Genomic DNA, 17,669 nt, shown 5'->3' with positions numbered 1-17,669 from the left:
ATATGGGAGACTGTGCTGAGTAATGAGATCTGTGACACCTGTATATCTGTGTGCTCCTGAGTCTGTATATGGGAGACTGCGCTGAGTAATGTGATATGTGACACCTGTATATCTGTGTGCTCCTGAGTCTGTATATGGGAGACTGCGGTGAGTAATGTGATATGTGACACCTGTATATCTGTGTGCTCCTGAGTCTGTATATGGGAGACTGTGCTGAGTAATGTGATATGTGACACCTGTATACCTGTGTGCTCCTGAGTCTGTATATGGGAGACTGCGCTGAGTAATGTGATATGTGACACCTGTATACCTGTGTGCTCCTGAGTCTGTATATAGGAGACTGCGCTGAGTAATGTGATATGTGACACCTGTATATCTGTGTGCTCCTGAGTATGTATATGGGAGACTGCGCTGAGTAATGTGATATGTGACACCTGTATATCTGTGTGCTCCTGAGTCTGTATATGGAACTTGGAGTGGAAATAAGCTGCGGCCGTTGCATTGTAGCACTTCGCATGCTGTGTGTGACTTCGCAGTCACACACAGATATACAAGTGTCACATATCAAATTAATCAGCGCAGTCTGCTGGTGCGTCGTAGTCGTTGCGACTTAAGACGCATTTTCAGCACAAAGAGACACCCAACGCTAGCAGAGCTGCACGGGAGCTGACGGCTCCCTCGCACCAGCCATATCGCGCTGCGTGGCGTATTGAGGCTAGATGAGCAAGGACACATCTGTAATTGGTTCTAGGTTTATTTTATCCGCTTTCGTTCCTTTAACGTTTCTCTTTTTGATACTTTGCCTTTACCACCCAAATCTCTTTCCATAGCAAAATATAATGCAGAGGTGTTTGAGAGAGATGCATCAGCTTTTTGGGGCACGATGACTAATTTAGGACACTTTCACTGACCCAGACTAGGGCAGCCTCCACCCTCACCATGAGCCGCCACTAATTAGGGATCACGATCACCACTTTATACGGAGCCCAAGACAATAACTAACTAGCTCCAGAGCCAATCCACGCAGTCATCTCTAAAGGTGCTCATACACGGTGCGATAAAGCAGCCAATCAGACGGATTGGTACGATTTGGCTGCTCTATCATACAGTGTAGGGGCATAATATTGGACAGAGGCCCTGATTCAGAGACGGACGCACTGAAAGAGCGCTCGCTCTGTATCTGGGCGTTTTTTGTTTTTTTTTGTGCCACCCACAGCTATAGCGAGCGGCCAGGATGATGGTCGCGATGGTCAAGACCATCGCGACCATCAGGCTTGCGACGAGAGCCTTGTGGTTGGGTGTCATGGCCGCAAGCCCCAGAGAGCTTCTGGCTGTAATAGAGCCGGAAGCTCTCCCACTGACATCACTGGTGATGTCAGTGGGGCCACCCACAAACTGTAGGAGTTCGCTTGGGAACGCCTTTGTTTGTGAAGTCACCCCCCGGCCACGCCGACCAAACGGGGTGAGCTGTCATCACCATCGACAGCTCGCCCCTTTGGTGCGAGACCCGGAGCGATGGAGCGCCCGTCGCTAGCCGGGTCTTGCGCAAGCGCACAACGGAGCCTGCTCCGTCGTGTGCATGCCCAGTGGGCAAACATCGACCCAGGTGCGAGAGCTCAGCACTTGCGACCGGGTCTGAATCAGGCCCAGAGCGCGCACCAGTGGGGTCGTACATCGCACCCCCCAGATCTTACTGCAGGTTCAGTCAATCTGGGGATGCGATGTGCGATCCCATGCATCGCTATGCGGGTGGGGGAGGGGGGAGCCAGCATATTGAACGGTCGGCCACCTGATCGCACCGTGTGTGGGGACCGCCCGATATGTCGGACGTCAGATCCCCCTTCGCGTCTCACAGTGCATATCGCCCAGTGTATGGCCAGCTTAAGCCATCAAACAGAAAAGGGCCCTATTTCAAAGTATTTACCAACCAGCTTCCATAACCTCCAACTCCCAGCCACCAGCTGGATTCTGCCTAGGCGCTGACGTGCGCTGTAGCAACATCCCAGACCCGTGCGCCCGTTCCGTGACATCAGTGGCCGTCAGACAATAATTCACTTACACAGACTGAAAGAGACTGTGCATCAGTCAAGTTGATGAAAATACCTCATAACTTAAATATTACTCGTCCCTGGCACCATATAGCACTACAGTTTCCTAATCATATACACTTACATTGCCCAATGCCAGGCCAAACTCTCATCAGCCCCCTATTTGTATGCAGGAGGACAACATCTGCCGTAGCGTGACTCCGAAGGGACGACGTCTGTGCAGCGCACTGTCACTGACCTTGAACGTGCTGAGAAATCCCGGAGAAAGCGAGGTAACGCTATTCTGTGCTGGCCACATGAATAATTCACAGTTCCCATCAAGAAGAGCATGTACCCCTTAATCCCGTCAAGCCTTAGCCGGCCCTGTCCTACTGCAGATTACTCCTGTGTCTGTCACTCCGATGCATCATATTTCCAGAGCAATGATTAAATATTTTTCATACATATAGGAAACACAAATTACTTTAAGTGCATCAATCCCCTGTTGCATAGATAAGACTTAAAGGAGATTATATTGCTCCCTCTCAGCCTCTCTTCAATGAACGATCTCTGGCCTGCAGTAATAATTATAGGCTGGGAAATGCCATCCTCTGCTAGGCCATTTCAATCTTGTTGGCACAACTGCAGAGATAGAGCGGACATCGGTGCCAGGAAGTCACCCTGTTACAGCGTTAGATAAATGAAAATCACACAACGTTTATTCCCAGCGGGGGGCACGCACTGGGTCTGAGCCGTGCCCCCCCCCCCCCGCCTCTCATCTATCTGGTAATAAAATACAGAGCGATGAAATCTGAGGGACAGAGCACCAGTGAGATGTACAGACAGCGACGTGATTTATACACATTGTGAGTCTTCTACTCTAGCAGCAAAACGAGCCCTGATACAGACAGCAATACAATGTACAATTACATCTTACACCACTCACCAGCTTATCCAGGAAAACCACCAACTCCTAGAAGAAAGAAAATAACAATATCGTAAAAAAAGACAAAAAAGAATAACATATACAGGTGGGGGGGGGGGGGGGGAAGTACAGCTGGATTCTCTCTTTACACATATAGAAAATGTCTGGGGGGAGGGGGCTTACAAAAATGAAAATGTAATCACAGCGACATTCCCAAACACACTTCGTGTCTGATTCTAAACAGTGACGGATAAAGTTTTGGGGTATTTTCTGAAAAACCCACCAATATTAAAATCTTAAAGGGACTCTCTCGCGAACGGGAATGGAGACCTCCTGCTCCATCGCTATATTTAGGGGATCTGCAGCAACTATGAAGCTTTGTGTTACGCAAGAGGGTGCCCCAGGGCGTGGAAGTAAGTTATTATGTGATGACCTCAGTCTACACCCTGAGGGGTCCTTCTTCAGCCAGACCCCCACCCCTGGACAGTGGTGATAAATACTTGAAGGGGATTGGGTGGGGGGGGGGGGGGATTGTCAATCACTTTTGAAGGTAGGAGCCTTCCATAGGATTGCTAAGCAGGGAAATCTACTCTTTACACACGGCCTCCTAAATACACAGGTGGATATGTATCAAACCCTCTACAGAGGACAGGTAGATAAGTGGTCTACAGCAGCCAATCACATGCTAGCTATCACTTTATAGAATGTACTAGATAAAGAATACGTAGAAGCTGATTGACTGCGAAGAGCAATATCTCCCACTTGTCCAATTTAGTAGGTTTTTTTAAATCTCTCCAACAATCGGGTATACCTATACTGGGTACAGTGACCGGGCACTGCATGGGCTGTTTTCCGACTGGTCATAGAGGAAGGAACAAGTGGTGTGGGGGGGGGGGGGAACAGCTCAAATAGTTTAAAACACAGCCTGGACAGCTTTGTGCTGTGCCACAGAATGTCAATACACCGCAGTTGCCTAAAGTGGAAAAGTGTTATTGAGATGAACTCCAGCGAGAGAGAGAGAGATACAGAGAAAATCCTCCCCGGTGTATGAACCACCTCCACGGTCCCTCCCTGGTCTTTTCCTGTCCTACCCAGCTATAGAGAGAACTTCATGTGGTTTTTTTTTTTTTTTTTAAGTGAGGGTTCAGGCAGTTTTGGGGCACCCAAGGATGCACTAACGGGTGTTACTTCTGGGATTGGTAGATGCCCATTGCCTTCCCTGAGAGGTACTTGGATAGTAAACATCATCCAGGGTCACCCCATTTCAGGGTACCCCTCACCTGATGAAGGGGCTTCAGGACAGCTGGTTCCTGTGGCAGTCATCGTCCGTGATGGATCTTAGCTTCCAGTCACAGATGTTGAGCTACTTTAAGCAGTTTTTAGCGTATGTAATTACAGCATTAGGCCATTTCATGGGAAAGGTATGGCACTGGCTTAATTCCTGAACACATAATGGATAACAGCAGCAATGGAGCAAGCTGCATTAGTGCGTCGGGAGAGTGACGGCGTGCGTCGGGAGAGTGACGGCGTGCGTCGGGAGAGTGACGGGGTGCGTCGGGAGAGTGACGGGGTGCGTCGGGAGAGTGACGGCGTGCGTCGGGAGAGTGACGGCGTGCGTCGGGAGAGTGACGGCGTGCGTCGGGAGAGTGACGGCGTGCTTCGGGATAGTGACGGCGTGCGTCGGGAGAGTGACGGCGTGCGTCGGGAGAGTGACGGCGTGCGTCGGGAGAGTGACGGCGTGCATGGACTCTCTTGTTTGTGTAACTTTGTCATAAAAGGGAAAAGGGTCAGTGTATAGCTATACCCCCTTGTTATTAAGTGGTGTCACCTTTCATATATGGTGGGAGTTTTACCTTTGACAATATGGATTACAAAGCAGACATCCCATGAAGAAATGGGGCTGTTATTACTGATTTCAAACTCTGCAGAGTTCCCGCAGTGTCATGAAACTACCATAGCAACCACAGTCACATGGCACATGGTGTACAGAGAGGCTTTGGATAGAATGTCACTGCAATTTCCCCCTGTGTTTCTCACATGATAAACTGTGTCTGTGTGCCTGTGACTGGCAGCCATTTCTATCTGCCCTCCAGAGAGATTTTGACACAAGATAATATTTTTTGAAGGAGGACAGATAAGAAAAAATGACAGATAGTTAAAGAAACTGTACATGGTATTTAAAGAATCAAAATCTCTTTAAAGTGGGATTGTTGGTGTAAAGGAGAACAGCTCACACATACTACATGATATACCTTGCAAAGTTCTTGCTGAGAATATTCTTCTATCTCTAGAATAGAAAAGTAAAGACGTTTTTAGTTTAGGACTGTGGGGTATGTGGACCAGGGAACAGTCACAGGCATTACGGAACGAAGCCATCAAGCAGTAACTATCGGGTGCATCTATACCTTCAATTGCATAACAAGTACACCGATATTAAGACCCAATGTAAATATTCCTTTGCTTTTGCCTTTAAATTAGTTGTCGCTTTAAATCTAGTTTCTGGAATCGCGCCGTCTCCCACAAGTTGCGGGCGATTACATTTGGCCTTAAGGGGCTGATGACCGGAAGCCTCAGTAACAAGAAGCAAAAAAAACAGCCAAAGCCAGGATTTGTCCACATGTGCCGCGGCTTCCGCTAAAGTGATTGGGTTTGCGGGAGAGCAGAATGGTGAGGAGCGACCGTCTGCCCTGGTGTACAAAGTGTGGTTATAGGAGCTGACAGTCTAAGGTGAGATCTGGATTGGACATAAGACTAAGGCCCTCATTCAGAGCCGTTCGCTATTTGCGGTCGTTCGTTCAAAAACAAGGGGTGGCTATTCAAATGATCCATTCGCAAATTGCAGTCTGTTCACACCTCTAAGTCTGAACGAGCGAGCAAAACATATGCTCGTTTATTTGATAAAAACGCCCCCTGGCCGCTCGCACCATACGTCATGTCCGCTATTTATTAGATTAATCGAGTACATCGTACAGCGTATGAACTGCTCGCTATTCTTGTGGTTGGTTTTTTCAACCGCTATTTTGCGAGCAGTTCTGAGTTAAAAAAAAACAAGTGACGTGGTCAATGACGCTGCTGTATTAATTATGCATTCCCTTAAAACGCCCGTTTTGACCTTTAAGCACGCCTGCGTTCGAATTCCACTCCCCGGTTTTCAAGCACCTTCCCCTGTTACCACCCACATACGCCTCATTCTGTCACTCAAAATAGCAGGCACTCGCTATATAGCGTACAAACGATTTTCGGCCGCACTGACTGGTTCGCGCATGCGTACTAAAAACCGCACGCATGCGCAGATGTGCGAACATCGCTCGGAACGAGCGTACGGCCGCTAGCGAGCGGCTCTGAATGAGGGCCTAAGACAACGAGAAGACACTCTCCCTACAAACTGCAAATAAGGCTATGAGCCGATGACGAGATGAACACGAGCGAGTTGTTATTGTTCCCTCATTCCGTGCACGGACCTAAGATCCTGATTCACAGATGGACGGAATCACAGAACCACGCACAAGCTACTGCGCAATTCCGTCCATCTATGCTAATGCAGCAGGAGGTGTTTGTAGGAAATAGACACCTCCTGCTGCATCTGTGATCCCAGCGCTGCAACAGAGGTCACAGCCTGGCGTCACCATCAAAACCATAGCGACCGCTTAGAAGCGATGGTTGCCCCTTTGGCCAAGCTGCGGAGGCTGAAGTTTACCACAGCCAGGTCGGTTCCTGGTAACTTGTGAGGCCAGAAAATCTGCGTCTACCCGGAACACAGGGGCGGCGCGCCCCCCGTTTCCAGGAAAGGTGACCAGCCATGCTCCCGCTCCACTCCCCAAACGCCACAGCATGTCAATCTTGCTGCGGCTTGGGAGGGTCTGCGGGCGAGATTGTAGGACCCGTCCTGTGCAGACCACTCACCATCGGAGACTCACGATAACCATCGGATTAATGTACACCTCTGAATCAGGCCCTAAATGCGGATGTTCGCTCAGATGTACGCCTTTCTGTGGCCAGACTGCCCCTATCTGTGCCCTTTATGTCATAGCCGTCATCATTACCAGTGCCCGCTGCACCAGCGTTGTCCCTGGTACAGAAAGTCCGCCTGAAAACAGGAATAGTTCAGCATGCGCGCAATTCTGCTTAGCCTACAGTTCAGTTGGCACCTGAGCTTGGCCAGCGTGTGGATGCGCAGTTTCATCCATCCAGCTCCAAGTGTAGATGACGCAACAACCTGCATCGTCGCTGCTCTGTGGTGAAGCAAGCGCAGTATGAAAACACTGTAAAACCGACATGCGTTAAACATTGCATTGACGCCTATAGCTCTTCGCAGGTTGACCAGCACCTTTCAGCACTGAGGCCAAATAAGGCAGGAAGAGGCTGTACGTAGGTGAATAATCTCTGTAGCACAAGCCATGATACACTATGAAGAGGGTGAGGAGTGACTGTCCAATTATTAGAATTACCCATGAGTCTGTTCTCTGTTAGGGGTGGGCAGCTTCTGAGATCTTATTAAACTATCATTAGGCAATGCCCTGGCACACTCGGAGCCGGCGAGATAGCAGGTGCCCTCTTGCCAGTAGAGTCTCGTCAGCGCGGAGACATTGCTTGTTTTTGTCATTCAAGAAAAGCATCCCACATTTAGGGACGGTCTGACACGTACACTCCATGACGGCGGCCATCTTGGTGGCTAAACCAATACATGAGATTGCAGCCTGTCCCTCCGTGAGATCAGCGCGATTGTCATGTGTATACCAGACTCCATGACAGGAAATGTGACCGCGGTAATGGGAGGACAGCGCAGGGAACTTCTCGGACACTGCAATGGCTGATAACAGAGTACAGCACATTGTAGTATAATAGATATGTTCCATACAATATAATATATATGATCTTTTCCATTATATCAACTTGTCCACCTTTTCTTTTTTTTGCTTTAAAATTAAAACTGTAATTAAATGTTAGGGCTAGTAAAAAAAAAAAAGCCAATCTTCAGCCCTTATCCTACGTATACTGTAGCGGAATGGCGTCTACAATGTTCCGAAAAATAGGAAAGGTAAACATGCAGTGATTGGACGAGGTGCAGTGCCGGAGGAGGTGACTATTCCTTATCTGCCTGAACATGATATGATAAATTATAATCCAACAGATGAGAATAACACTTGGCCAATGTATGTCTGAGCACAGGCACCCACCTTGCGGAGCGGAGGAGTCACCGTACCCTTTCATGTCCAGGGCTATAACTCTGTATCCAGCGTCAGCCAGAGCCGGCAGCTTCGGGAGAGACAAGGCATACGGGGATATCATTACTGTCAGAAATTCCCTGGGTGTCATGTAAATAAAAGAAATACACAGATAAGACTGCAGGGCATGCTGAGACCTATTGTTCTCCCACAGTTGGAGTGCCATAGGTAGCCTACTCCTGCTTTAGAAGGCTTGCTCATACCTGATACCTCCAGGAGTACCAGCTCTCGGGAAAGCCATGACACAGGCAGAGGACAGGCCCGGTTCCCATCTCTACGTAGTGCAGCTTCACACCGGGCTGAAAGGGGAAGTAACAAAGACGGCCGCTTTTACATCCTGCTACATTGGGAGTAGTCAATAGTTCCATACGCAGAGAGAGTGGCCTTTATGGCGGCGATTCAATTAAGCGGCAGCTCCCATAGGAACCTTGTGCAATGAGGCTCCACGGGAAGCATCGCTTATTTCACGTTCACGAGCAAAACTAAGTGGCGCTTTACTTACCGTAATACCTGACAGTGCGTTCAGACGCCCATGCCGAGAGCTCAGGGTAACTTCAGTTACACATCTCCTATTTTCTATTTTCGCTTGCACCCCATTCTGTCGCGCGCTATGCCGATATTCAAGCAAATTGGGCAACGTTTTTCGTTCTGCGCATGTGACTGAGTCACACCACGCAGGCCCCCCCGATTTTGTTTGTACAGGCTCGCAGATCAAATTTAGACACACGGGTTCAGATACGTGAGGGGCGCTGCTGGGCGGTGGTGGGAGGTAACTTGGGGTCGGATGCACACAGTGACGGGAGTGCTGCAGGTGTGTAGCTGAAAGCAGGTGCGTACAGAGACGCACAACCGCTCACACGCACAAGACCGCGGTCAGATGGTAAAACTGCGCCTGTCATAGGGCCCGGTGAACGTTTCGATAGTGAGACCAATGGTGTTGCCTAAACAACGCACCAAGCAGTATTTCAGCATCTATGGGCGCTGACAGTGGGTGTCTCAGTCCTTGCACAGTCAGTGGCGTGGATGTACTCCAGGGAAACACTTTGTAGCGGTATTACCATAAAGTCACAGAGTGACGGCGCGTAAGACGCATCCTGTGACATCGCAACAACTTAATCTACGGCAAAGTGACAATACTAGGACAGGGATCTGGGATCCAAAATACTAAATTCTCTCACCCTTCGGGAACTCCTAATTACATAGTAATGTCCGATGCTGTATAGGAGCTATATACCGGACCAGCCATAAATCCCAATATATCCTCACATACAGATAAAACATGATGGCTACAGCTGAATAGGAGCTATATACCGGACCAGCCATAAATCCCAATATATCCTCACATACACATATAACACGATGGCTACAGCTGAATAGGAGCTATATACCGGACCAGTCATGAATCCCAGTATATCCTCACATACACATAAAACACGATGGCTACAGCTGAATAGGAGCTATATACCGGACCAGTCATAAATCCCAATATATCCTCACATACACATAAAACACGATGGCTTCAGCTGTATAGGAGCTATATACCGGACCAGTCATAAATCCCAATATATCCTCACATACACATAAAACACGATGGCTTCAGCAGTATAGGAGCTATATACCGGACCAGTCATAAATCCCAATATATCCTCACATACACATAAAACACGATGGCTACAGCTGTATAGGAGCTATATACCGGACCAGTCATAAATCCCAATATAGCCTCACATACACATAAAACACGATGGCTTCAGCTGTATAGGAGCTATATACCGGACCAGTCATAAATCCCAATATATCCTCACATACACATAAAACACGATGGCTTCAGCAGTATAGGAGCTATATACCGGACCAGTCATAAATCCCAATATATCCTCACATACACATAAAACACGATGGCTACAGCTGTATAGGAGCTATATACCGGACCAGTCATAAATCCCAATATAGCCTCACATACACATAAAACACGATGGCTTCAGCTGTATAGGAGCTATATACCGGACCAGCCATAAATCCCAGTATATCCTCACATACACATAAAACACGATGGCTTCAGCTGTATAGGAGCTATATACCGGACCAGCCATAAATCCCAATATATCCTCACATACACATAAAACACGATGGCTTCAGCTGTATAGGAGCTATATACCGGACCAGCCATAAATCCCAATATATCCTCACATACACATATAACACGATGGCTACAGCTGAATAGGAGCTATATACCGGACCAGCCATAAATCCCAATATATCCTCACATACACATAAAACACGATGGCTTCAGCTGTATAGGAGCTATATACCAGACCAGTCATAAATCCCAGTATATCCTCACATACACATATAACACGATGGCTTCAGCTGAATAGGAGCTATATACCGGACCAGTCATAAATCCCAATATATCCTCACATACACATATAACACGATGGCTTCAGCTGTATAGGAGCTATATACCGGACCAGTCATAAATCCCAATATAGCCTCACATACACATAAAACACGATGGCTTCAGCAGTATAGGAGCTATATACCGGACCAGTCATAAATCAAAATATATCCTCACATACAGATAAAACACGATGGCTTCAGCTGTATAGGAGCTATATACCAGACCAGTCATAAATCCCAATATATCCTCACATACACATAAAACACGATGGCTTCAGCTGAATAGGAGCTATATACCAGACCAGTCATAAATCCCAGTATATCCTCACATACAGATAAAACACGATGGCTTCAGCTGTATAGGAGCTATATACCGGACCAGTCATAAATCCCAATATATCCTCACATACACATAAAACACGATGGCTTCAGCTGTATAGGAGCTATATACCGGACCAGTCATAAATCCCAATATATCCTCACATACACATAAAACACGATGGCTACAGCTGTATAGGAGCTATATACCGGACCAGTCATAAATCCCAATATATCCTCACATACACATATAACACGATGGCTTCAGCTGTATAGGAGCTATATACCAGACCAGTCATAAATCCCAATATATCCTCACATACACATAAAACACGATGGCTACAGCTGTATAGGAGCTATATACCAGACCAGTCATAAATCCCAATATATCCTCACATACACATAAAACACGATGGCTTCAGCAGTATAGGAGCTATATACCAGACCAGTCATAAATCCCAATATATCCTCACATACACATAAAACACGATGGCTACAGCTGAATAGGAGCTATATACCGGACCTGTCATAAATCCCAATATATCCTCACATACACATAAAACACGATGGCTACAGCTGAATAGGAGCTATATACCAGACCAGTCATAAATCCCAATATATCCTCACATACACATAAAACACGATGGCTTCAGCTGTATAGGAGCTATATACCAGACCAGTCATAAATCCCAGTATATCCTCACATACACATATAACACGATGGCTTCAGTTGGGACTTAAACACATAGAATATTATTAAATACATGATATATTCTCCTATAAGAGAAGCTCCTTTGGCTACAGGAGCCGCGAGGAAGATGAAATGCCATTTTTATCGTGTTCTACCGACTCTACAAAGTAAGATAAATGAAATCTATAAGCAATGCCCGCGTGTACCATTAATCAGGCTTTATTGCACTTTTGACCTCATGCTGAAATATAACCCAGGGCAATAATAAAATATTGAGTCTTTTCCCGTGTTCCTGATCAATGCTTTACTCGCGGAAAAAGAAAATAATGATCTCCCCTCTATTCTTTGTGCAATGAGATCTGGTAAATGACCAGTAACTGGCTGACAGTACAGGCTATATGTTACTGAATGGGAGAGGCAAGACGCGGATGGCTGCAATTCTCTGATAATCGATAAACCAGGTCAAAGGTCACAAACATCCCAAATCCTTGAGGATCGGGGCTGACTATGAATGTAATCTCTCTCTCTCTATGTGTATAATATATATATATATATATATATATATACATATATAATATATATACATATATACACACACATACATACATACATACACTAGCAAATAAATGGATCCGGTATAAAGCACCTCGGCAGCTCCCGTTCCTGCCCCCTCCTGTTTGGTTATACTTCCTCCCGATGCCTACCATCACTGGAAGCCGCATTTGGGACACACGTACTGGGAGCTGGGGTCGCTCGGTGCATGTTGTTAGGTGTGACGTGCATGTGCCCAGCCGCAACCATGATCTAAATTAGGTCATCGCACACGTTTGCATGATGACCTAATTTAGATCGGGGTCCAATTTCTAATAAGAGATAGTGTGTATATGTTCTATGTTCTTTTTAAAAGTTGAGGTGTGGTTTGTTTTGGAATCTTTCTTTGAATGAGACCAACCTTGACTAGTATGTATGTATGTATGTATGTATGTATGTATGTATGATTATTATACTTTTTTTTTTTTTTTAAGATAGGTGTGTGTGTGTGTGTGTGTGTGTGTGTGTTACTTTCTGCAATTTGGAAAATGCAGTTTGGTGATTCTCGCTCATCACTAGTTCTCCCGCTTGTCTAAATATTTTAATATTTGCAAATATTTCTAGAAAAAAAGAAAACCAGTTAAACTCAGTTTTTATTCATTACTAAGACCTGATGGCTGCCGGGGGTGAAACGCTAACTGACAGCATCATCCAGTTGTTACATAACCAAATGAATGAGTGTGTAATTTATTAGGCACTGGGTAACGGATACTTATTACATCTGGGCATACAGCGTGCCGAATGTGCTGCCTTCAGTTTATTATTTATTTAAATATACTTTTTTTTGTTTGTTTTTACAAGCAGAGGTTTTAGAAGTTTTATTGAAAGCCTAATAGCAAACCTGGCATATGCCCGCAATTGTGACTTTTTCAGAGAACACATTTTACACCTGCAATTATGGGGGCGCAATTACGCCCACCTCAGCCCATAAATGATGAAGCGGAATGTAGAGATGGGCACCAGCTGGGGATACAGTAAGCTCTGTAGGTTCATCTGCCCAGCCCGCTCCGTTAATGTCACCCAGTCGTGGCTCGCAGAGCTAGCACTCTATCCATGTCATTACTGTATCACACTCACTGGTCTGTTCTCTCATTTCCCTGAACAGCGAGTTGTGTCCACCTGCAGGACGGCAGATTCCACTCCATATTAATAATGCAGCCATTTAATCGGGATTTGGCAATGTTACCAGACATTTTCACAAAGCTGCTATCTGGCTGTAAACCTCTAAACCTTATCGCTCTCCCTCAGCAGACTCATAACCTGGTCACCCGGCACACACGTCCTGCCAGTATCATGCCCGCTGATTGGCACTGCGTAGAATAGAGGAGTAGGGGGTCTTATCTACACTGTACAGATCACACGGTAACAATCCAAACTTATAAGACATAGGAAACAAAGTATCACTGCGATATTTGGGCAATGGCTTTCAAAAGTCTAAAATATTTTCTATTTTCTTTCCCATACTAAAGCTGGGTACTACACACAAAACGATGTGTGCACCCAGCGATGTGACCGCGATGACGGGCCGACATATCGGGAGGCTGGTACACATAAACCGATCCGGTGCCAGCCGCATCCCGCTGCATGGCGTCGTCAGTCACATTGTCAGACTAAGCTGCATGTAGGGCTGACCTGACAATGCGATTGACGACCAAACGGGAGAGTGCATGGCCCGACAGAGTGTACACATTAGTTGATATGTTGGATCGATCCGGCGGATCGGCCGAAATATTGTCTGTGTACCCAGTTTGAGACTGCCCAGTCCAATGTACGAAAATGTACATTGGAAGCCAACGGCACAGTCCACACCACGTGTGACCGATACGCAATCACACCAACAGCCTAAACAAAACATGCGCCATCTGTACACGGGACTATTTATTACAATAATAAAAACCGCAGGATGTCAGCCACCATCTATGTGCAAAATGCTGTCTGGGTACAGTTGTTGCAGCGGAGCAAACCCTGATCGCTGCTAAGTGGGCAAATGCAAACTCTGCGCGTTTTACTGCAGCCAGCTCTATTCTTACACCAGGGGGTACATTTACTAAAGTGAGAGTTTTTAGAAGTGAGTTTTAAAAGTAGCAACCAATCAGATTCTAGCTATTATCTTCTAGAAGCTGCTAGTTAAATGTTAAGTAGAATCTGACTGGTTGCTATGAGCAACATCACTTCTAAAACTCTCACTTTAGTAAATTTACCCCCAGGTGTTAGAGTCGGGCTCGGCCAAAAAGCTTCTTCACAACTCTAAAGCAGGTTGTACATTTTACATCTACCCTCCCCCGAAAGCACAGAACATTCTTTCCAGGTGCACAGATTGCACCCAGTAGCTGCATTTACTCCTAAAGGTGCCCATCCACTAGAAGATTTAATTGAGCGATTGAACGATAACGTTATCGTTCAATCGTTTGCAAAAATGTCTAAAACGACCAGCGATGCGCGCTCCCGCTGGTCGTTTTAGACATCTGCCATCGGACAAACATGCTGGACAACCTGACGATAACGTCAGGTTGAGCATGTTTGCAGATGATTGATGAGCCTGTACTGAACGACTGCTCGTTCAGTGCAGGCTCATCACAGACTGACAAACGACTGCACCATTACAATGTCGTAACCGTGCAGTCTTTTGCCTGTCTTCAAGCGGATGGGCAGCTTTACTCTAGAACAGCCCTAAACGTCTCCCTTTAAGTATCTCAGCGCTTTGTCAAATCAGGCACTGAAAAAAATGCATGAAGGCAATTCCAAGTGAAGCCCCTGATTAAGCTTCAAACAATAGCTTCTCTGTATGATCAGCATCACTTCTCAGGATGAATCGCATAATCAGCAGAACATTTCCATTACTTTCCAGAATGAGCCGAGGCATAAAGACACAGACACGCCGGACGGTGAGAAATCCAGGCTGTCAGCGATCAGCGAGACTAACACAGGAGCCGTCACCTGGAATCTGTTCAGCTCATCTGATGGTGCTAATAACTCTGTCTCTTTCTTGTGTTAATGAAATATCTGGGTAGTAGTTTGTGCTGAATTATTACGTACTCCTTCCCCAGCTCTCTCTCACGCCGGTATAAGTTCAGGAAGCCGGCGGACGGAATGCCAACCGCCGGCTTCCAGACATTGTTGTCCTGACTAGGGACGAATGACAGGCGTTTAAATGTAGACGCCTGTCATTTGACCGACGTCGGAGACCAGCACCCGGCATCCCGATCGATGCCAGGCGCCGCAGCGACAGGTTAGGTTTAGGGCTCCCGGGGGGGACTTAGGGTTAGGCAGCCCCCCGGGAGGTTAGGGTTAGGCTAGGGGGAGGGAGGGTTAGGGTTAGGCACCCCTGGGGGGAGGTTAGGGTTAGGCACCCCCCGGGTGGGTGGCCTGTCTTAGGCCGCCCACTAGCGTACGTCATCTCCAGGAAGTATATAAAACCATCGGTACATCAGGTTCCATCGGATCTGACTGCAGCGATTGTGGTTGACTGTACCCTACCGCAAGCACTGCGATCACTTCAGTGTATTATTCAACCAGGTGACGTGTACTATGACGCTGCCTGTTAATTATGCACGCCCCAGTTGAAACACTCAGGCACGCCTGCGTTCGCAACTCCGCCCCCCCGTTACTACTGGCCTGCCCCTGTTACCACCCACAAACGGACCCTCCTGTCACTCATTCCACTGGGCTGTCTTTGCTGGGCGAGTGAGCGGTTCCCGATCGCTCATGCGCACTGCGATGCACAACATCGGCCGCGTACGAGCGAGCGGCCGCTTACGAACGGGTCTGAATCAGGCCCTATATCGTTAGTCCGGGAGTTCAGGGGAAATCTGGACAACAATCACATCACTTGCTGATCGTTTGATGTGAACCCAGCTTAAGTGTGTAGTTTGTTACTGGGCCACAACTTTATAGCTGTGTATTTTGTGTTGTAAGTATCATAAGTCAGGGAATTTCTCAATGATTTCACTGGATGATGACAATTCAGCCCACGTAATGTACGCTCCCACCGTGTAATATTATAGTTATTATTTAGTGTGTCCAGGTAGGGTCATATGCTAAATGCTGAGGTACTGGGCCAGTCATAAAATATGTAACCACTAAACAACCTGGATTCTATAAAAAGTGTCATTAATTAAAGCACAACCAGGTTTAACCATTAGCGTAATAAGAGTCGTCGGAGGAGGAGCTCTAACACTTTATATGATATAGAGAACAAGAAAGGACAATTATAAAAGGCAGGTTACGGCCTTTCCTCTAACTTGTATATTATCCCCTTAGTGTTAGGCCTTTCCTCTAACTTGTAGATTATCCCCTTAGTGTGAGGCCTTTCCTCTAACTTGTAGATTATCCCCTTAGTGTGAGGCCTTTCCTCTAATTTGTAGATTATCCCCTTAGTGTGAGGCCTTTCCTCTAACTTGTAGATTATCCCCTTAGTGTGAGTCCTTTCCTCTAACTTTTATATTATCCCCTTAGTGTGAGGCCTTTCCTCTAACTTGTAGATTATCCCCTTAGTGTGAGGCCTTTCCTCTAACTTGTAGATTATCCCCTTAGTGTGAGGCCTTTCCTCTAACTTGGAGATTATCCCCTTAGTGTGAGGCCTTTCCTCTAACTTGTATATTATCCCCTTAGTGTGAGGCCTTTCCTCTAACTTGTATATTATCCCCTTAGTGTGAGGCCTTTCCTCTAACTTGTAGATTATCCCCTTAGTGTGAGGCCTTTCCTCTAATTTGTAGATTATCCCCTTAGTGTGAGCCCTTTCCTCTAACTTGTATATTATCCCCTTAGTGTGAGGCCTTTCCTCTAACTTGTATATTATCCCCTTAGTGTGAGGCCTTTCCTCTAACTTGTAGATTATCCCCTTAGTGTGAGGCCTTTCCTCTAACTTGTAGATTATCCCCTTAGTGTGAGGCCTTTCCTCTAATTTGTAGATTTTCCCCTTAGTGTGAGCCCTTTCCTCTAACTTGTATATTATCCCCTTAGTGTGAGGCCTTTCCTCTAACTTGTATATTATCCCCTTAGTGTGAGGCCTTTCCTCTAACTTGTAGATTATCCCCTTAGTGTGAGGCCTTTCCTCTAACTTGTAGATTATCCCCTTAGTGTGAGGCCTTTCCTCTAACTTGTAGATTATCCCCTTAGTGTGAGGCCTTTCCTCTAACTTGTAGATTATCCCCTTAGTGTGAGGCCTTTCCTCTAACTTGTATATTATCCCCTTAGTGTGAGGCCTTTCCTCTAACTTGTAGATTATCCCCTTAGTGTGAGGCCTTTCCTCTAAATTGAAGATTATCCCCTTAGTGTGAGGCCTTTCCTCTAATTTGTAGATTATCCCCTTAGTGTGAGGCCTTTCCTCTAACTTGTATATTATCCCCTTAGTATGGGGCCTTTCCTCTAACTTGTAGATTATCCCCTTAGTGTGAGGCCTTTCCTCTAATTTGTAGATTATCCCCTTAGTGTGAGGCCTTTCCTCTAACTTCAAGATTATCCCCTTAGTGTGAGGCCTTTCCTCTAACTTG

The 17,669-nt window shown here is 46.5% G+C and overlaps 1 protein-coding gene across 1 annotated transcript in view; it reads right to left on the bottom strand.

The window, feature by feature from the left end:
- The window catches only part of EPHX2 (epoxide hydrolase 2), a 117,643-nt gene that overhangs the window by 82,246 nt on the left and 17,728 nt on the right, over positions 1-17,669 (bottom strand). Inside the window, exons 4-7 of the mRNA XM_088463891.1 lie at positions 8,381-8,476; positions 8,130-8,208; positions 5,205-5,239; positions 2,974-3,000 (exon numbers count right to left, since the gene is read on the bottom strand). Coding sequence (XP_088320017.1) covers positions 2,974-3,000; positions 5,205-5,239; positions 8,130-8,208; positions 8,381-8,476 — 237 coding nt within the window. The remainder of the gene's footprint in view (positions 1-2,973; positions 3,001-5,204; positions 5,240-8,129; positions 8,209-8,380; positions 8,477-17,669) is intronic.

Source organism: Taudactylus pleione, unplaced genomic scaffold (assembly GCF_031769625.1).
Source record: "Taudactylus pleione unplaced genomic scaffold, aTauple2 ptg001494l, whole genome shotgun sequence".
Taxonomy (NCBI): Eukaryota; Metazoa; Chordata; class Amphibia; order Anura; family Myobatrachidae; genus Taudactylus; species Taudactylus pleione.
The sequence above is the reverse complement of the archived record's forward strand: the minus strand, read 5'-3'. Positions and strand labels throughout refer to the sequence as shown.